This window comes from Paramisgurnus dabryanus, chromosome 24, assembly GCF_030506205.2.
Source record: "Paramisgurnus dabryanus chromosome 24, PD_genome_1.1, whole genome shotgun sequence".
Lineage (NCBI taxonomy): Eukaryota > Metazoa > Chordata > Actinopteri > Cypriniformes > Cobitidae > Paramisgurnus > Paramisgurnus dabryanus.
In genome coordinates this window covers 12,828,313-12,850,665 of record NC_133360.1, presented here as the reverse complement: position 1 = coordinate 12,850,665, position 22,353 = coordinate 12,828,313, and the positions used below count along the sequence as shown (strand labels likewise).

The following is a 22,353-nucleotide window of genomic DNA, read 5'->3' as shown; positions in this document are numbered from 1 at the left end:
CTGTAATAAATTAAACTGTAGTAAATACTCTAGTAGCCTAACAGTTACTTTATTAATATTTACTATGATAAGGTTAAAAAATAGGGATTTTGTTACACTTTACTATAGTAAATACTAAAGTATACAGTGTTTTCTTTATGTGGGCAAGTTCTTTTTCACGGATTATAAAAACCACATCCTAATTTTAAAGGTCATTGAGAGTTTTTGGAGACCCCCATTCGGTGACAAGGTGCAGTACAGCATCCATGAAGTAACACGGACCGAGTTATCATCAGTTAGCATCACCATGGAAATCAAGCTAGCGACCAGCAATCTGAGGTAAATTTCTTCGCGCCTCGATAAAACACGATACAGACATATTTATGACGACGTTCAGCCCACCTTATGACTTCTCCAGAGGACAAAATTGTTTCCTGGAGGGCGATAGGCCCCGTGTCAGAGCTGTCCAAGAAAAAATGCCGCTTGATTCACTCATCTGACGGACGCGACGCGGATGTTTGCCTCTTTTATGTACGCGGCGAATTCTTCGCGATGGACGCGCGCTGTGCTCATTCAGGTATGGCGTTGTCTTATTCGTTTGTATCGAGTCTTAAACAAAGCAAAGCTACTTTAGCTAGCGAGCAAGCTAACAACGACATAACTGCTAAATATAAACAAACATTTTGTTTGTTGTGACATGTTGTCTCCTTCTTCACGTGCTAGTCAACGTGCCATTATTTATTTATCCTACAACATAACGTGGAAAAAATGCTGTAGCATACTGTAACTAAGTTACACTAAACTGTATAATATTATAGCAATTAGCAAGCCCCTTACGAAAATTAACCATGGTTTTACTACAGTTAAAACAAAAAAAATCATGGTTACTGAAGTAAAACCATGTTTACCACTAAATAACCATGGTTTTGACAACCTGGTTTTCATTAACCATAGTTAAACCATGGTTAGTGTAAGTTAGTAAAACCACCATGGTTTTGCTTATAGTAATCAATACACCAAAAAAAAAACATGGTTACTTCACTTTTACCACAATAAAATCATGGTTAATTTTCGTAAGGGATACTTCACTATAGTGTAGTATAATTGCTATAGTCCACTATAATGATCTGTATTACTATTGTAAATGAATAAGCTCTAGTAAATACTGTAGTAATCTTCAGTAAGGTTCAAAAACCTTACTATAGTAAATGCTAGCCTTGCATATACTGTACTACAGTCTTTTTTCACGTTAGGTTTGTGGTGGCTAATACAAACCACAGGAGTTACAGCACTATACACTTACCATGATGTTTTGTCTTTGGTAATGTTTTTGTTATTGTTGATGTTGTTATTTTCTAGATCTATGGAAAATTATAGAATCTAGAATTATGATCTGTTTCTGATTTGTTTTTTCAGGAGGTCCTCTCTGTGATGGAGATATTGAGGAAGCTGATGTTCTTCAGGTCTTCTGCCCTTGGCATGACTATGACTTCAATCTCAAAACAGGGAAATCAAGCACAGGTTTACAGGTAAGATACTTTAACTAAAGCCCTGAGTATTGCAAGTGTATGCGCACACTTAAACGCCCAGCCTTGCAAAGCATAAGCTGCGTCCGAAACCGCCTACTTTCAAATTACAGTATATAGTAGGCGAAAGCAGTAGGCGAGTCGAGTAGTATGTCCGAATTGATTTCAATAGCAGTGAAAAGGTTGTGTGTTTGATTCGATTGCCAAGGAACACACATACTGATAAAACAAAGGCCTATACCTTGTAAGTCACTTTGGATAAAGGTGTCAGCCAAATGTAAATGTAATGAAAGGGATAGTTCACCCAAAAATGAAATTCTGTCATTATTTACTCACCCTAATGTTATTTAATACCTGTAAGAGTTTCTTTATTCTGTTGAACACAAAATAAGATAAACCGATAAATGATAGTAACCACACAGTTGACCGTACCCATTGACTTCCATAGTAGGAAACTAAATATTTTAGTACTAGTATTAGGTTTACTCATCAGATTAACATGCACACATATATAGTTAAAGAACTATTTTACCTTCAGTGTAAGTAACTTACATTTGTAAATTTAATCTGTCGATGTCTTTTATTAAATCAGTGAGATGACTTTTTTGGCACAAAATAACATTCCTTTGCTTGAACACCTGTACTTGCCAGTTAAGAGAAGCCAGCCATTTAAACATTATTGCATTGTACCAAGAGAGCACAAGTCAGTGATTCAGCGTTCCCGAAAATGTTTTCTGTATTAAAACCACATTTGTTGTTCCATCACCTTAATTTAGTATGACGCTAAACATTATCTCACACAGTAGTGGATTGCACATCATCAGAATCGTACAGAAAAAGTTCCTGCCAAATCGACATGTGGAAAATCACATTTCTACGAATTAAACTGCCCTCATTTTGGCATTCTTTGCGATGTAGTCTCACATCTGCTATTTTACTAAACAGATTATAATCCCTCACGCTGGGAACATAAATAATTGTCTGGTTAGACGTGACGGTGACCTCAGTCCAATCAATATAAAGCAGAGAGACTCACTTAAACAAACCAGGATCATAATGCTGAGGGGGTCGGCACCTTGAAATGCTTTTAAATTAGACTCAACTGGTTAGCATCCACTATTAGCATCCAATATATCAATGCACTTTTTAGCGTCAGGATTTTACAGCTGCACACTAAGAAATAGAAAGTCAGATGGTGTGCAGGCGTCCTACATATTTTTTTTCAAACTCCACTTCTTTTTTAGCAACAGGTTTATGAAGTGAAATGGGAGGATGGGACTGTGTACATCAAGCACGCAAGCGATCTGTCATTGCAACCTTTCAACCTGGTCAAAGAGAAATGAAGAACTAAAGCATCTGTTTGTATGTATTGTGGGTCGTATTTTGAAATAAATTCTCATTTAAACTAAATTAACTTTTAATTATGCCATTTTACAAATCTAACTTTAATGTGGAATTGTTCTCCAACGTTAAACACAAATGACTTGAAATGCCACTATTTAAATTGACTGATAATTTAAAAACTTTGCATATCTTTAAAATGTAGGATATTTACTCAACTCAGGGATAATGCGGTCATAGAGAGTTTTCAACTGATGTAGTCATAAATTGGTTCAGGTTCATAATTGTTAGTGTAATTGTAAATGCTTCAGCGAAGTGTTTTTCTCTAGGGCTGTTATAAATGTTTACAATTGTAACTTGCCATAATTATCACCTTCTAAAATCAATCCTCTTGAGTATTGTTAAAAATGACTTTAACCAGAAATGACAAGCTAAATGACTGTCATAAACCTCAATAAACATTTTGGTACAAATTAACATGCATTAAAAATACAACTTTTTTGAAGAGCCACTTACAGTTTATTTACTTAAAGTCCATTTTCTTAAAAAACACTTTTAAACCACAACTTCTCGTCTATCTCCGGTCCTGTGATGCGCCAGCGCGACCTCACGTTATACATCATCACGTCAAGAGGTCACAGATGACGTTTGCGAAACTACGCCCCAGTGTGGAGAAAGAGGACCGTTCCGACGTTTTTGTATGTGGAATGATACTATTTAATGTCTTTGTGTTAGTTTATTGTTTAAGTTGGTTCTCAAATGTGCGTTTTATATATGCAACACGTGACCTTTCTACGTCACTACGCAATTACGTGAGGTAGCGCTGGCGCATCACAGGACCGAAGATAGACGAGAAGTTGTGGTTTAAACATGCATATTTTTGTATATAAAATGACAATCATTTCACTAGATAAGACGATTATGCCTCGCTTGCGATCGTTTAGAGTCCTTTGACACTATGTTGAAAAAACTGTTAAGGGTTGAATTAAGTGTTAAGTGTTGAGGTCCATTAAAATGAGAAAAATCCTGGAATGTTTTCCTCAAAAAACATAATTTCTTCTCGACTGAACAAAGAAAGACATCAACATTTTGGATGACATGGTGGTGAGTAAATTATCTAGTTTTTTTTTTTAAGAAAATGGACTAATCCTTTAAGGTTCAACCTATGGAAGTGATTGAGGGTCAAAATCCATCCCATCTGAGAGTTGCCCCCTTAAAAAAATTAAAACCAAGCTGCTTGTTGTAAATAATATAATGATATGTCCGTTTATTAATTGTGTAAGTAGTAAAACAATAAAAATTCAAAGGGGAAAATGTGTTTTAAGTTTAGAAACATTTTGAGTGCCCCTCCCTTGCCTCACAGTGCTTGGTCCACTGCCTGCTTTCCTTGTTTATCTTACCTACCCACAAACACACACACAAGTCCGGAGAGAGAATAATTCAGTTGTCAAAGCTTTTTATTCGCTTTAAACGTCGGATAAAGTAATTATTTCTCTTTAATACGGATAATGCTGAGTGATCGATTTTTCTATAATGTTACCTAGCTAACAGTCATTATGTTTAAGTTAAGTTAAAATTTCTTGGGTAGCTTGGTTGTAAACAACTTGATTGTAAAAACATTGCAATACATAAAGAAAATTAGGCTTTCCTTTCTGTATACATATCCTTACAAGTACAGTTTTTCTCATATTTTTCTCTTCAAATATTGCTCTTGAGAAAATTTGTTTTTTGTCCCAACTGTTAGATGAAATTTACGCCAATGGCAATGCGTAATCATTGGTGTTTTGTGAAGGCTACCATCAGTTGACTATATTAATTTATAACCTTTAATAAAATTGTATTAGATTATTATTAGGGATAGGACAATATATTGCAGAGGCCGCTATATCTTTTTTATTGGCCGGTAAATTTCTCTACTTAAATTTGATGTTTGTAATAAAAAGACACTCAGAGTCACTTATAGGGACACTCCCCTTTTTTTTTTGAAAATATGCTTATTTTCCAGCTCCTCTAGAGTTAAACATTTGATTCTTACCATTTTAAAATCCACTCAGCTGATCACTTTTAGCATAGCTTAGCACAATCCATGAAATCCGATTAGACCATTAGCATCGCCCTAAAAAATAACCAGAGTTTTGATATTTTTCCTATTTAAAACGTGACTCTTCTGTAGTTACATTGTGTACTAAGACCGACAGAAAATAAAAAGCGATTTTCTAGGCAGATATGGCTAGGACTATAGGCCAAATAAACAAGTTTTTATTGGCGTAATAAACAAGGACTTTGCTGATGTACTATGGCTGCAGTAGGCGCAATGATATTACGCACTGCCCGAAAATAGTCCCATTGGTTACTTTCAATGGCAGGGGACTATTTTCGGGCAGTGCGTAATATCACTACGCCTGCTGCAGCCTGGTTATCTGGTTATCTTAGTACACGACGTAACTACAGAAGAGTCAAGTTTTAAATAGGAAAAATATTAAAACTTTAGTTATTTTTTTGCCCGATGTTAATGGTCTAGCGCCAGACCAGGAGATCAGCTGAATGGATTCCAAAACTGTAAGAATCAAATGTTTAACTCTAGGGGAGCTGGAAAATGAGCATATTTTTAAAAAGTGGAATGTATCTTTAATGTAAAGTCTGACAGACAGTAAAATAAAAAATCATTATTTACTTTTTGTGTCACACACAACACCACACTTAGTCAAACAGTACAATGAGATGTCACGTCCACATTAATTATGTCTTGTAAATATGATTTAAGTACTTCAAAAGGGTATATTTATGAATGTTATGCATAATATTTTTTTAGTTTCATAAATTTTCTGTCAGTCTCTTATTTACTGTAAAAACATTTGTGTTTTATCAGCCATACAGCTTTCTTAATATCGGTCGACCAATAATTTATTATTAGTTTCTTATGTTCTTCAATGTATAATTTTATAAAGTTTTATATGTTGTATTTATGTTATAATAAATAAAAAAATAAAGACAACATTACGTTTAAAAGAGATCTTTATTTACATTTTCATAAAATTGACATACATTGTATTCCACAATTTACACATAAAACTGGCGTTTCAGAATGCAAAATGGGTAGTTTCATGCAGTATAAGTTACATAATTTTTTGTGTGGATTTTTCAGGAATCGTTTATGTAACATGTTCACGAAGCAGACAACTGTTCAACTTTCGCTTTATTATAGAGACAAATGTTGAGTTATCAACACATTTTACCAAACGATATTCCAGGAAAATTTATAGTCTCCCTGAGACCATGCAGACAGCTGAACAGAAGACAAACCCTATTTTGACACAAAACTGGCCAACTACTTTTTAGCACCATATTCATCCAATGTCCTCCCACTGATCTCTAGCTTGCCTATGAAGAAAAAGCAGTACAGCGTAGATCACAGACCAAAGGTGCTGTAACTGGATGTATTACAAATATACAAAGGTTTAGATAAAGTTATTCAAATTCAAACATCTTAACTGAATGCTTTTGCTTTTCCTTTAGCAGTTTTCAACAGGAAAAAACGTAGATGAGCGAATAATCTTAGTTCGGGTGCGCGGTTTTTGAAACATCTAAACATATCAATTACATAATGCACTGTAATCCCTCAATGCTGCTTAAAATGTCCTTGCTAGCCTGTAGTGGTATAAAGCGTAAAGGGAATAGACCAATTAAAACCCAGAGCAACTACCATATTGAAATCTGATTTGAAATGCTACCTACGCATGTATCAGTAAATACAACTGACCAGATGTTTCTTTGTGGTTCATTATGTTTAAAAGACACATTTGTATTTTAAAAAATCTTCTTGAGCAACAAAGATCCAGGGAGATGTCATATACTGCAACTGCAATGTTGTTGCATTGTCTGCTGGCTAAATAAGAGAATGGGTTGCTTTCCTTGGCAGAATTGTAAGTAATAATCAGCTGCTTTGTAATTTGAAATTCAGATATACACTTACTGAGGGATTAGCCCAACAATTTAACAGACCTATGGTTGATTGGCTCATAACATAGGCCATTCGTGTTAGGGCTCTCAAGTCATTATTGGAACATAATATTGCACTACAAAAAAAGAGACATAGACGCACAACAAACAATATACAATCAGATTTACCATAAGAGTAGAACACCAGCACTGTGATTTCATAACAAAGCCATAACAGTTAAAAAGTTGCAGAAGGCATTTCAACAAATGACTGCAGTGTAATTTGTGTTTGAAGTTCTGCTTTAGGACCATTATCATTGATTATGTCTCACCGCAGGTTTGTTTAGTCTACATTTGAATATCTGTTTTGTTAGGGATGCTATTTTTGGCTGTGGTCAGTGGTGCTTTGGTCAGGCTGATGGGTGGTTAAATCATAACTGGAACGTCTTTGTTGCCTCAGGTCTAGTCCATTACTTCCAGTTTTCTACATACAATGTCACTGACTACAGCAGAAGTTGGCAGCCATTACATATGACCCCAACTCTTATAGACTTTTTTTCACCCATGAAGCCTACTGTCAATGGAAGACTAGGGTTGTTTAGTACCTTTATCACTTAATAGCACAATTTGACAATTTCACAACTGAATAAATAACATTTTCTTGGATGAGCCTTTTAGCCTGTTTACATGTATCATACAAGAATTGTCCTAATGCACAAGTTTTTCAATAGGAAAACAGTTCTTCGTACCCAAAAAGCAAGAGTTTAAATGTGTTTAGTCAGTTGATTTAGCTCAGTTACGACAGAGCATCTAATATCATCAGGCTGACCAACTTGGCAGGTTTTCTGATTCTTTTCCTCAATTCTTCAACCTACATGAGAATAACAAACATAAACATGACTTGCATTGAAGATAAACATTTCAAAGTTATGGAGTAAGTGCAGAGTGTAGATCTCACCTAAAAGAAGATCTACTTCCTTGGTTGTGTCCTTGTAGCAGGACGACTTCTGTTAGTGTTCGTGGCTCTGCGGTTCTGGCTCCTGCCCTGTTGGCCAAAGGGATAGGCTACCATTTGGGTTGACCCTCGTCTGACTTGCACTCCTTGAGACTCCCTCATCTCACGAGCCATCTGTGTTAGTGTTAGGCCAGGATTTGTTTGCAAGCGCTGGAATAAACTCTCACGAGTTATAGTTCTTTTGGGGCAACTGAAAGTCAGTGCCACTCCAGTCTCTGACTTCATCTCCCTGGAGAAACCATCCGAGGTACCATCAAAACATCGGCCTATGGCAATCTCCTTTGCAACACGTGGGTTTTGATCTGTGACGGTGTATATTCCGTAATTGTGTCCTAGGGGATCAACAGGAGCTAACATATTGAATGAGTGAGACTCGTTGTTTTGAACAACAGGTGGGTGCTTTATGAGATACTCTTGCAGGAGGCTGTTTATGCCCGTCCGACGACAATTTGCTTGTGGAATGATAGAAATGAGTGTCCTGTCAACAGCATCCAGATCAAATAGCATCCCGCTACACTTAAACTCAAGACAAGCCGCAGAGGTGTTCGGATGGTGTAAGTCACGAGTACTGCGAATGTCTCTAATGCCATACAATTGACCTCTGGTCTGAGGGTGAGTGCCACCAAGGTTTCTTGACCTTACCATGATTTCTGTAGCTCCCTGAACTTTAACTTTGATGTAGCAAGCCCTGAACTCCTGTGGGTTTGGCCACCAGGAAAGATAGTCCCCAGTCCATGACGTGAGGTCACTCTCTTCAAATGGTACCACGTTGTACTCGTATTTATCTTTTTCAACACGGAAAAATCGAAAGTGGTTGGCATCAAAAGGTGCATTTTCACATTCAATCAAATTCTGGTATGGATAGATCGGCCCATTCGTTTCATCAAAATTATTAGGGTTTGGTTTGGCTAAGTTAATTCGGAAAGCAGTTTTTTTGAGTGCTAGATCTTCGTGATCTGACCGCTGGTAATCCAATTTCCCCAAGTATGGCTGAGACACACCAATAACGTTTGGGTTCATTTTTGGTGACGAAGGAGCTGCTTCTAGTTCTTCACCCCCCATTAAAGCTGTGACATAAGCTGTGTAAGCATCAGCCCTCTGACCATCGCAAAAGGCTGGCAGGCAAGCACCATTTTGTCCTGTTATGACACTGTCAAATCGTCCCCAGGCCCTTGGATTTGATGAGTAGCCAGGCTTGGGCTCCAGGTTTATCAAGCTTATTACCACTCCTTCTAGTTGCTCGCTGGCCAGGAACTTGTCACTCATATATGCCCTCACCTTGACATAACATCTGCGATTTTCTGGTACATCAAGGTTGAACAACCTACGTTCCCTAATTTCCATATTTCCTATCAAGAATGTGCGCTCCTCTCTTTTGCTTCTCCCACCACTAGCAATAGTAGTTTGTTTAGGTTTAAAGCCGCTTTCCTCCTCCCAAATGCCGGTATCAGGATTGAGGGACCAGAGTTTCATAGCATTGACATGCTCCTGCATTTTGACATGCTCTGTATCAAGGAGTACCTGGACCTCGCCGGCACCTAGAATCTCCTTGTTTCCCTCATCTCGGAAATCTACTGAAAACATTCCATATGTCCGGAGAGGAAGCATTTCTCCCTCATCATCTACAAAGTTAAGGTCACCAGGCGTAGCAGCAGCCATGGTGATGTTGCGTGGATCAAGGAATGTGACGCTGGCCTTGACTTTCCCTTCGTACACCTCCCCTGTGTTTTTGTGGAAGGAATTTGGAGGTATAATGAGTTGACCAATTGGCTCCTCTCCATCGATTTCTCCAAGATAAATTGTATTGGATTCTGCAGAATTGATATCAACAGGTTCCTGTTTTCTCATCACTTTCACATCATGATAGACTGAACCTCCTCTCCTGTCGAAGATGAAAACTTTGATTGTGTCAATAAACTTCTGAGAGGGGTCCACAAAGTTTACCACAAGTCGTTGCGTGTCTGGAGGCACCTGAATTGTGAATCCACCCTGATACCCTGTTGTACCTATCCGTTCGTTCCCTTTGTAAATGTATCCGAAGCGCAAGGGTTCATTATTGTCCGCTGCAACCACCCTGCCCCGCACAAAAATTTTGGGCTCCACACAAGTTTGACACCCACACTCCTTCACAACCTTGATAGGCAGGTTGTACCGGCCACACTTGATCTCTTTAGCCTCCATCTGTTTGACCCCACAGCAAAAGTCAGATCCATCTTTGCAGCGCATGTCAAAGTCCAGTGACCCGGCACATTTGTTGTGTGGACAACGGCCGGCATTGTAAAACTTGGAGTCTGTTCCAGGCTGCCTGCAGTCGAATGGTAATTTGATCAGGTGAGTTTCAGGTGTGGCGTTGCATGCTGGCATCCCTTTAGCTGTGAAACATAAAATTTGAGTTTAGAAACCTACAGTAGAGTATTTCAGTTGTAGCCTATATACTGTCTATGTAACAAAATATTGAATCTTGAAAGTTTTTTTCTCTAACCTTGTTAAATCACAGCGTATGAAACACTCAGAGAAGCTGGGTCTTTTATATAGTTGATATCTCCAGTTTAAAGTATCAGTGCAAAACATATTAAACTCAACAGTTGATTTCACTAATCAACTATTCAGTTTCTGGGTGACTGCCACGGCACATTGCTAGTTATGATTAAGACTCATGATCTCATTGTGGAATTAACAGTTCATTGCCTCCATATTACTGACTGCAGTCATTATTGTAATATTACCAATGCACACGGCTCATTTATTTAAAACAACACTGTTTTTCGTTGTAAAATGACACTTATTCGAGAGCGCAGCCGTGTAATTTCATTTTAGGTTGTATAATTTAATTTATGGAAAACTTTCCCACTATAGCTGTTGTTTAAAAGCAAGAGTGAATATAAAATACATTTATCAACCTACATTAAGAACCCTGCTGTGACAGGTGCTGGTGTTTCGTTCAGCAAAGTGCATTGCATATGCCACAATGATTAAGAAGCGGAGAAGATCCCGGTCTCACAGACTAAATCTTGTGCTGATTGCTTTAGCATACTTTCTGGCAGAATTTTTCTGACTATCTATATCTCGGGTAACAAGCATCATGGGAATTTACATAATGTGTAACGGTGTGTGTGAATACGCATACTTGCCTGAAGATAAAAAACAGGATTTATCGACCCGTTTGGGATTTCACTTAAATAGGAGAACTCTAAACGGGTGATATTTGAAAGGATCCATCCATTGTACTTTAACTTGTCAGTCGTATATTGTGTAGAAGTAATTACTACCAACTTAAAGGATAATTCCGGTATTTAACACTTTGAGTCTCATTTCTGGTTTGTTTTGGATGAACTACAGTGATGGACACAGAAATTTTGACAATGGGTCGTGTCTTGAGTTTTTGACTCGTTTAGAAGCGTCTCTTGACTGCTTCAGAATGGAAGTCAATGACCATGCACAAACATGTCATTAAAACAACACTTAACGTTCATTTTCAAAACTGTACTACTCACCGAGTAGTTCGTGGTGTTCGTTGATGATTAAAAACAAATATATTGGCGCAATGTAAGATTTCAATCCGTGTTATTTGCTATAGTGGAACTATTTTTTCAGATACCTCACAACCGCGTATATACTTCCGCTCTATATTTGAGTCTGAAGCGTTAGCACACTCGGCATGCCGGTCACGCGTCCTGCGAGAACAGCATTAGTGAAACAAAACACAAGAGCACTTTTAATAAGGTAGCCTTACATTTTTTCTAACAAACAAACAGTCCCGTATCAGAAATTAACAGCACAGTAATTACTGACAACGTAAAGTGTAGGCTATTTAAATAAAACAACGAAAATAAATGAACGAAGTTCAACAAACTGTAATAAAACGGTAGCATACTTTCCATATTAAGTTTATTTATAACACTTACACAATCCAATATGTTTTTTCATCAGCAGAACAATAAAGAAGATATTTGCAGAAACCCCAGTGCTCTGTCATGCAAGTCAACCGATCCGCACACTTTAAGAGCTAAAGCATATATATCCAATACAACATTAATCCCCCATAACTCCGTGTGACATATTGACGTCTTGTGAAGCAAATCAATCAGTTTTTGCAAGAAACTGGATGTTATTTACAACACTATTAGCGTGAATGCCAAAGCAGGAAGCGCGCTTTCCGTTCGAGGCGATCTCTTCCACTGGTGGCGTTTGGTGGATGTTGGCTATGGATGTTGGTCTCTCTGCGCCACCTACAGAGCGGGAGCGTGAAACGCACTTCCTGCTTGGCAAAAGCTCTGCATTAACGCTGTAAAATATTAATATATATATATATTCGAATCTCAAAACTGAAAATCGAATGTCAACCCACGGAACAAATATTCAAATATACTGGTCCAGCCCTACAAATATGGGAAAAAATTATTCTGAGAGAAACCGAGCGAAAAAACTACAACCACATGTAAACAGACCCTTTTCTGTTTCCCAGTGGCGGAGTGATATATCAGCGAGCAATGAGTCTTACAAGAGAGATCAATGGAATTTTACAAAATGCCAAATAAAACACGACAGAAACTGTATTTCGCTTCACAACTTGTTTTTAATCATCAACGAACACCACTCACCACTCGGTGAGTAGCACAGTTTTGAAAATGAACGTTCAGTGTTGTTTTAATGACATGTTTGTGCATGGCCATTGACTTCCATTCTGAAGCAGTCAAGAGACGCTTCTAAACAAGTCAAAAACTCAAGACACGACCCATTGTCAAAATTTCTGTGTCCATCACTGTAGTTCATCCAAAACAAACCAGAAATGAGACCCAAAGTGTTAAATACCGGAATTATCCTTTAAACATTGTACGCTAAATAAGAAACTATAATATTTCATTAGAGACTTCAGTATTTATTGCGTTGTTTCTTTTTTGAAAACATTTTCTTGCTTAATGACATATCCCTGTTGACTACTAAAATGGTTTTGCACTTACCAAAAACCGTGAGAAGGGCTGAAGTAGACTTGATGCTTCCTGCTAGGCTAGTTGCTTTGCAGTGATATTGCCCCGACTGCTCTGGTTTCAGGTCTCTGAGTATTAAATTTTCATCGTACTTGTATAAGGCACGGTCCAATAAGGTTCCATTGTGGTACCTTTGAATAAATCAAAGTAAGATTGTAGGTAACTAAGGCAATATTAGATTAGATTTAATACGCTAAGGATTTTTTTTACTGGCCCGATTGGGACAGTGACAGTTTTGTCACTTGGCCCGAGCATCGCTCACGCTGGCTCCAGGCCATCTGCATTGTGCAGAGTACAAGCACAGTGCCAATGAAATGCAGTTCGCATCTAAGCGGTGTGTGTGCAATACAATTTTTTTTTTGAAGTGTGTGATTATGAGATAGAGAAGCAGAGTCCAGTTTAATGCAAATGACCATAGATGCAAGGTGTAAATATGGAGTATAGTTCAGAAGGTTCATTATATAGGGATTACATTTGGGGCGAATGTAATGATGAAACAGGAAATATCATTGGTTCTTTACCAGTAATATTTGTCTGGTTTAGGCATTCCAGTTGCAGCACAGCAGAAAGATGCACGTTGTCCCTCGTAGCGTACTTTGTTTTCTGGATGCTTCACGATATATGGTTTCTCTAAGGGTCATAAAACAGGAATAAATAATGCAGTTGCTTACATCTATTGGTTAACATGCGTAATATATCTTTATTATCTTAAAAATAATAACATCACTTTCCAATCTTCCTTTAAACTGATTTTATTTAAAACACTGTAAAAAATGCTACTTTAAATTTTTAATATTACAGCACAATCAAATTGGCTTTAAAAGTAATTTCAACTAAATGTTTTACATTTTTATGTTTTTACATACTTATGTCTCCCTCTAGCCAAGAATTTTATCAGTTTAAACTCATCTTCACAGTAATTTTTTCATGCTTTAAAACAGTATGAATGTAACTTTACACAAACTTTTAGCTTGTTAACAGGTGAACAGCACATTTGAGGAGAGCTAAAGCAGCTGTGCTGTAATCGTTCCAGTGCCGAGTCTATTCGGCATCCATACATAATGTCTTTAACTAGAACTACTGATCCACACGTTCAACTGTGTTGATATAATTGGTATTTGCACATGGCATATTAAAAACACCATAACAATAAAAACTTGATTCCCCCATTTTAACTTATTACTGTAGTTACAGAAACTCACCACTGGTCAAAATTTAAAATAGTAATTTGACTTAACATGTAAGGCAGCAAAATATTTTGACATTGCATAAATTTACTTTTTGCTTGAACTTTTCACATTTATATTCCATCAATACACCTACCTGACGATCGTAAGATGGCCCGTACCCAGAACGCATCACTGCTGTTACTGTAAACAGGGACAGTAGCAGGAGCAAACTTGTCTTTGCTGATAATGACTTTGGTCTGGGGGCTGGAGCACAGTCCAGCAATCGTGACCCGACCTTGGGCATCAGTTTGGCCACGGATGATCTTGGCTTGACCCGCCAAAGCTACTGTGGCAGCAGCCACGGGTACACCCGTGACACTGAAGACCTCCCCGTGTAACGTCTGTCCTTCACAGATGCAGTAGCTGCAGTCATTACTGGGACGGCCCTCAGTACAGACGTGCTTGCACGTGACTGTAAAACACAACAGTGCGTTTCAACACAGCAAAAATATGGGATTTTTTTTTGTTTGTGTCCAACAAAATACCTGGACATGTGCTTTCACACTTCTGGACCTCCGTGTGTCGTCCTGCGCATTGGATTTTGGTTGAAGATCTGTGGCAGGTCCTTCGTCTTGTCCTGCGACCTTTCCCACAGGTCACCGAGCAAGAACCCCAGGAACTCCAGTTGCTCCACACGGCTGTTTATTTAAAAGAAACTTGCGGTGAATGAACACTTATGAGGCATCCGATCTGTGGTTAAATTGTGTCAGGCTGCTAAACAGCATTCTAAAGTGAATTTGCAAATGTTCTTATGATCAAAGACAACAAAGCTTTGCACACACAGTATCGTGTTTGGGGTGGACAAGCTAACTGGGCTCCACATGTGTCATGTAAATGACAGTGGGATGCGAATCGTGAGTGGAAATTAAAGCTCTTTTTTTTGTCAAGTGTTGCTTGGCGATTAAGACACACAACAAACATTTGGACATTTCCAATATAAAGAGCACACAATGAACTCACTGCAGTCTAATGCTACAGCTTTATCCAATCCTGCTGAATCTAGCAAAGTATGGCTGAGGAATTCATGGTAATGGTTGTTGCTCACAGGTTGTTGCTCACATGTTTTGTTTAACATGCATTTGACAGTCACTACTATTATCCAAACTGCCTACATTACTACATTCAATATACGTTTTATCCAGCCTGATCTTACGAGGATTCGTACATATTTTACGAGTTGACTAAATCGTATGGATTCATACGCAGTTAATTGTGTAAAAACACAGACTGTACAAATATGGCGTAATGTCCGTGACGTCACCCATAGGTTTGTGAAGAGCTTTTTTGAAGCTAATAGTTGACGAGTCCTGTCGTCGCCTTAGTATTGCGTCACCACGCATCATTTGCGGATAACCGAAGATGGGTAAAGAGGCATTTATTTCTGCTGTAAAGTTGAGCATTTTAACATGTGGATCTATGGGAATTGACTCCCTTTTGGAGCCAGTGTCTAGGGGCCAGTCGATGAATTGCAGTTTAAGTAACTTCAGTGTTGGCTTCACGATAGATATCAAAAGGTTGCCCTTTGTAAAAACCTAAGATTACAATAAAAAAAACTAACAAAAACCCCAACCCTGCCCCTAATCCCAACGTCACAGGGGCAAAAAGTAAAATGTACGAATGTGGTCGTAAAAATTTATACGAATTAGCCACCTCATAAAATACATACGAATTGCCATGAGATAGCATTGGTTTTAACCGTATGTGTGTTCCCTGGGAATCAAACTCATGACCTTTGCACTGTTACAGTAATGTTTGGACTCACACATATACCTTGGCATGGTGGTGTCGAACACTCCCTCCTCTCTACTTGATGCCCCACACAGATGGGCGAAAGCAGCAACGGAAGAGGCTGGGTGCTCATGCATTTCCTCTGCCGAACTTGGATACCAACATCATTACAAGCAGTGGCGGAGCAAGGCGCCCACTCGCTCCAGTCGGTCCAGTAAGAGTGAACTTAAGCAACAAAAAGCAACAGTCATATGTTTAAATGCCTATGTCTCCATACGGAATACACTCCTTTGCTTTGATGGATTGTGTCTTGACTAATTGTACCTGGTGGACACTGGAATCGCACGTGGTAGTTGGAGCAACTGCGGCCATATGGCTGCTCCTTATTGATGCACCAGAAACCTTTCTCCAGGCTGGAATGTACCACCTCCCCTGTATCCGCAGCAGCGACCCACTCAGTAGTCCGGGCCTCCATGGCTACGGGTCGCTCGCAGATTCTTTCCCGGTAATAGAAGCGTATGGCTTCTAACCTCTCGTAGTCGCCATTTCCTCCAGGATGGTCAATGTTGAACCAGGACGTCCACTCGGTCACGCCTGCAATGCTCAGAACAAAGTCAACAGTAAGATATTTTACAAGATAGATCTGCTGTTGACACAATAATGTGCGCTTGAGGAAATTTCGTCTGCAATTTGCTAGTTTTACTTCAGACAAGATCAGAGCAGCATTAATATAATACAATCCATCTTTCAACAAAAGACTTATTGCTTCGTGTCACGATCTCCCGTAGGAAATCTGAACCGAATGAACCAAGTCAGAATGCTCTGTCTGAATTTTCTCAGTACAGACTTGTTCGCTCGTTCAAATGAAGAGCAGGTGTAAACTCATTTATGCTTCGAACAGGGAGTGTTTCGCTTTAGCAGAAAAGTGGCAAAATGCTTGGCTCGCATTTAATGAAGACAGATTACAGCAGAAATCCAGATTATCTCGTTACTTACATCACATTTCAAGAACTTTTTTGTAGCATCCAAAAGATCCAAATCGTGGTTTGGATCGAGCCGAACGCCCGCAAATGAGTTGATTGCATAAAGAGAGCATGTTAACTACCTGTGGTCTGCGGTTCTAAGAGGCTGTTGTACGCCAGCTTTCTGTTCCTGTCCGTTTGGTTTAACCTCCGAAGATGTGAGCTTTCCCAGATAGGCCCTGTGGGAAGGCAGCATTCATTACATTGCACTCGACACAAAATGTGCTACCAAATGAACAATGGCTGCAAAAAGGATAAACGAATTTTACCTGAGGGGCTAATAAAATTCTCATTTGTTGGAAAATGGTTGATTTTTCACAATCCAATATAATTTGTAATGTAAAAGATCAGAACCTATTCTTTGCACGGTCCTTAGACTGCAGACATGTCTGTGAATGTGATCGGAAAATCCCGCTCGGCTTTGCAGTAACTGGAATGTGTGCAAAAGACATTCAATATTAAAGCGCTGCCCCAAGGGTGTCTGACTTTATTATGTGTGTGTTTTCGGTGTTGGTACCACCAGAGTCCAAGAAGAACTACTTTTATCAGCTCAGACGGACATAGTTGGATAATTCCTGAAGCTTAAATAGTAGAGCATGAGGTTACCAACACCAATGGTTCAAACCTACAGTATTTCATGGCAATTCGTATATATTTTGCAAGGTGGCTAATTAGTAACAAATTGTGCGACCATATTTATACATTTTTGTACGATTCGCCATGACCTCTGTGGCGTTGAGGATAGGGGTGGGGTTTCGTTATTGTTTGTCAATGTTATTTAATACAATACAATGTTTTATATTAGTCCACTGTGCATTAACTAATGTTACGACTTTTGATTTAAACAAAAAAGTATAAGTGAATGTTGAAATTAGCATTATTACTTGTATTGTTGTTTAACTAATGTTAATAAATAAGCTTATTGTAAAGTGTTACCAACATGCATTGTAAAAAGAAAAAAGTTGGATAAACTTAAAAAAAATTATTACAATTGGTAACACCTAAAAAAATTACGTACTTGTATGTTGAAAAAATTGACAGTTTTTAGGTGTTACCAATTAAAGAAATTTTTATGTTCATCCAATTTGCAAAGTTACTTTGAATAAACCTGTTCGTCTGATGTCATCAGAACATCTGGAAAGCACCGTTGTCTAATCGTTAGTGATACACACATCACAATGGCCTGATCCTCCACATTCATAACCAAGCTGGAGACACTTACCAACCAAAAGCCCCAGAGAAGAAAAAAGAGGAACAAACACATGTTGTTTCATGCTTTCTAGATGAGACATTATCAGAAGATCTCACTTTGAGAAGAAAGACAAAGAACCTTATAATGCTGTGTGCTGATCTTTCCTTTGTGCCTGCAGTGAATCCCTGAAATACTTTCCATAGTGGCTTACAAATCGACACATTTCTCAGACTGTGCTGTGATAAGAAAATCTGGTCACTGAATGAGTTATTCATTCACCACTTTTTGCCAGGGGTAGTATGTCTAGTCTTGTTGCCAAGCCTAACATCCCAAAGTAAAAACGGCACGGTGTCTTGACAGTGAATGGTTATTGGCCTTACTTCGAGTACACACACTGAAGCTGTTATCTGTGGCCATGTCAATCACTGCAGAAGATACACCAAGCTGTTACTGATTATATCCCTGAATCAAACATAGCGCATTGGTTTCCATTGCGAAAGCATAGTTCACAAAACGTATACACCTGAGCTCAATGGGGTCACTTTTAAAATGCTCTTTGAGAATTAATTTTATGTGACAAACTTCAATGTCAAAAGAGGCATTTTGCCCCCGGTCTGACAGAAAAAAATTCCTACTGTAAGAGCCACAAAACTTTTATACCTACTTTAAAGATAAAATGGCATGTAAGTTTTATATCCATATGCTATTTATAAAAGAAAAATGATGATTAAGTTCATTTCATTGTGCAGTCATCATGTTATTCTCGTATCCCTATTTAAAGACTGTTACATGAGTAGTTACACGAGTAAGTATGGTGGCACAAAATAAAATATAGAGATTTTTTAAGCGGATAAAAACTATATTGTATGGCGGAAGCACTTCGACCTCGGCACGCAGTAATATTGACGGAAGTTTGAGCAGGAGGGGGAGTAGTAAAAACTGTGGGGTTTTCCTTTAATAAATAAGCTTTTCGTTGATGTATGGTTTGTTGAGATAGGAAAATATTTGGCAGATATACAACTATTTGAAAATCTGGACTCTAATGGTACAAAAAAATCTAAAGATTGAGAAAATCGCCTTAAAAGATGTCCAAATAATGTCCTTAGCAACTGAATCCACTCACAAAAATAAAAGTTTTTGTATACGCTAGGAAATTTACAAAATTATATTTATGACTGCAGGGCTCAATGCAAATAATGTTTTATACTGTGGTTCAGGTTTTCACTTGCCCTGCCAAAATTTTCACTCTCCCCAATAAAAAATGTCAGTGTCACATATTTAAAAATAATAATTAAAAAGTAAAATATAATTGTATACATATACAACAGAAATGTTTCAACTAAAAAAGCTCCCAACTTTTCTGCTTTACCTGTAGACTGACAGCAAATTGTGCAGAATACTGCATTGTTTCTTTCGTCGTGTTTTACCCAAGTAAATGTCTGCTTCCAAGATGTTAAATAATATACATTGATGAAAATATATTTTAGTGACTGAGGGTGAAGCACCGGCCCGATCGGGCAAGTGACAATAATTTTTACTGGCCCGAACTTCTCTCACGCTTGACCGGGCAGTCCTTTATGTTGAGCCCTGGACTGGTTTTGTTGTCCAGGGTCACAAATAAAAGCAACAATGTTTGTGTATTTGTATAGGGAATGCATTTAAGTAGTTAAACTGAATTTGGACACCTACAAGTGGCAACACCAAATTAGTCCGACTCTATTCTGAGACCGAAGAACTGCAGTGCCTGACCTCAGCGACACCTTGTAATAATAAAAAAGTTATTGGGATCAGGTGTGTAAAAATGATTTGCTCTACAGTGGAAACAATTAGTTAACAGTATACCTAAAAATATACGAGCACCTACTGAATTAGGAGCACATCATTGAACTCCCAACATAAACTGACACGCTGCCCTCCCATAACAAACAGCGCATGACGGGTTTATTTTGAACCTCGGTTGAGAAAGTGAATGATTACATGTACCGATCTTTGTGCCAGGAGCTTTATCCCACAGTATAAAGTTCGGTATAATCACTCTCATAACACGTCTAGCGCCACCTCATAAAGCTTACCGCCCCATATCCAACAGTCATACCCAGACAATTCATCCTTTCACGCAAGCCTGTGACCTTTTATTAAGACGTTTCCTTTTTAAACGTCCACTTGGATTGTTGCTCCCCAAGCCAGAAGCGAACCAAAATGCATTTTAATAAAACCTCAACGTCAAAGTTGTGGCACGTTGGTTAGCGCACGTAGTCTAAACACAGTGAACCGTGTAGCCTACGCAGGCGACGTGGATGCGCATGTCATTCCCGCTTGCTTACGTCCTAATAACGTCTAAACAGAAATCATAAAAAGGCCCCAAAAATGGAAATATAACCACATTGCCAAGCTTCATCTGTCATTGGTAATATCCTTTATGCAAATCGGCAGGTCTTTAAAGTCTCGTCCAAGTCTGTAAACATTATGTAATTCCTTTTATATATTAAAAAAAAAAATGTACCGTCACTCACTTACATGCGTTATTCCGCAAACATCTTTAATAGGACGATGCACTATACAAGTAGGTATTTGTTCGAAATCAAAGGCATTTTATTTGAAAAAAGGCAATGTGCCCAGGCATTGGTTTTGGAAGGGCATACCACATCCCATCCCATCATGCTTTAATGAATGCAAATGAGCGATCCAAACTGGTTTTGTGTATGCGTGTGTTTATCCTTCATCGGCAAACATGTGGTAGTAGTTTAGGGCATCTGGCGCACGTCGTGACCGAGGTGTGTTTGAACAGAAGACTCGGATGGTAATGTCTGTCTGACTGGGTTGAAAAGAAGATTAAGGGCTGTTTGTCTGAAGTGTTATTCTAACCTAAACTATTTTATTGTCGCAACCAATGAAAGCTCAGCACGATTGCTATGCTTTAAATGTCTTCAAGCTGTTAATCACTATTACATATCAATAAGCTACTTTGGACACGCAAACAGTGGCGCTTGTAAAATGTGAGAACATTGCGAAGGGAATTAAAATCTTGCATATTGACTTTGATCTCTCTTTCCATCGGGTTTTAACATCAAAGCAACCGAGATCAACACGCCGGGCATCGGGACTTAGCATCTGGTGAATAAATCGTCTGAATGGTTGATAGATTAGAAAGCGGTAATATTTACTTTGGAGCGGTAAAAATGGCCGGGTGAAGCTGGCACGGATACACGGGCTTGCAGCTCATTACCGGATGACTGAGAGGCATCTGGTTATTTCAATCCAGATACTTAACCCCACAGCTTTAAAGCTTCAACATCATGTACGATTTTCCATGCCACGGGTGCCACGCGGCGGCAGCTGTCTGCTCGTGTCGGGAAACAGGTAATAAATTCCGATTCGTCGTAGAGGTGGACCGGAGACGAGGGAGAGATGGTAAATAGAGAGCAGAGTACGGGGATTTTGCTTTTTTTTTAGGAGTTTGCGACTGACAGTCGGAAAATAATAAATTCCTGCACTGTCGTCGCTGCTTTCCAGAGACGAGGTTAAGGGGGTGACGGGATTCAGAAGCTGAATTAGTTTACACAAACCATAGCAAAGTATGATGCTTTCAATTTGACAAATTATATATAATGGTCAACTGTGACCGCTTAACGTCTCCTTTTCATAAATGTCAGGCATTTATAAATACATCATAAGAGGTTGTCATGCTTGTTTGGAATCATAATATAATACAGGGATTTTCCTTGAAAGTATTGCATTGAACAACTAGCTGGCATCATCTTTTTAATGAACAACGATTGTAAAAGCCTTCCTCTCCATCTGTATCAAATCTTATGATGTATTTACAGTATTAGACAATACAAACAGTCACGCAAATTATTATGTAAGCAAGATTAAGATCAAGTAAAACATTCACCAGCCTCGAAAGCTGACAGATGGATCTAAGCTGTTTAATAAACATCATTAAGATTTAAAAAGGCATTTTACGTTACCTTCTGCGAGAGACAATACGAAGAGAGTAGACAGGACGGATGTCACCACTGTGATGTCCCACATACTGTCGGTAACAAAAAAAATAAATAAATAGAGAAAGGAGATAAAAGAAAGAAAATCACCAGCATTAATTTGTTTCCCCTGTCCTTCAAATGAAGTCTGATGGAGTTCGGTGAAGCACCCAGAGTTTTAAAAGACAGGATGGAGTGAAGAGGGGTCCAGTCCGGCCCCCTTCTGCTCACCATTGGCCGGTGCATTAACATCTGTGTCCTTATATCATTCCAGCAGACAAAGAAACACGCAGATGTAGGAGAAAGGTGAACTTTGCATCAGAAATCTGTTATGTTTTTAATCAAGTTACTGTTCATTACTACATCTACGCACGATACATCGCATTGTGTGTTTTATAACAATTGGCCGGC

At 38.5% G+C, this 22,353-nt stretch overlaps 2 protein-coding genes across 3 annotated transcripts in view; one reads left to right on the top strand and one right to left on the bottom strand.

Annotated features, from left to right (window-relative positions):
• Window positions 1-219: 219 nt before the first annotated feature.
• Window positions 220-22,353, top strand: part of LOC135728077 (Rieske domain-containing protein) — a 63,424-nt gene continuing 41,290 nt past the window's right edge. The window contains exons 1-3 of one of the 2 annotated variants that reach the window (XM_065246165.1): window positions 220-556; window positions 1,396-1,508; window positions 2,750-5,843. In XM_065246165.1, coding sequence (XP_065102237.1) covers window positions 385-556; window positions 1,396-1,508; window positions 2,750-2,848 — 384 coding nt within the window. In that variant the 5' untranslated portion in view covers window positions 220-384 and the 3' untranslated portion in view covers window positions 2,849-5,843. Of the gene's footprint in view, window positions 557-1,395; window positions 1,509-2,749; window positions 5,844-22,353 lie in introns of those variants that run through there. The other variant, XM_065246158.2, reaches the window with a different exon arrangement.
• cilp2 (cartilage intermediate layer protein 2) lies at window positions 5,844-22,292 on the bottom strand. The gene is made up of 10 exons (XM_065246150.1): window positions 21,931-22,292; window positions 16,851-16,946; window positions 16,070-16,339; window positions 15,788-15,970; window positions 14,503-14,655; window positions 14,112-14,429; window positions 13,310-13,418; window positions 12,762-12,919; window positions 7,744-10,172; window positions 5,844-7,656 (listed from the first exon to the last, which is right to left on the bottom strand). Exons 1-9 carry the CDS (start codon window positions 21,992-21,994, stop codon window positions 7,756-7,758), a joined length of 3,768 nt encoding a protein of 1,255 aa, XP_065102222.1. The 5' UTR covers window positions 21,995-22,292; the 3' UTR covers window positions 5,844-7,656; window positions 7,744-7,755.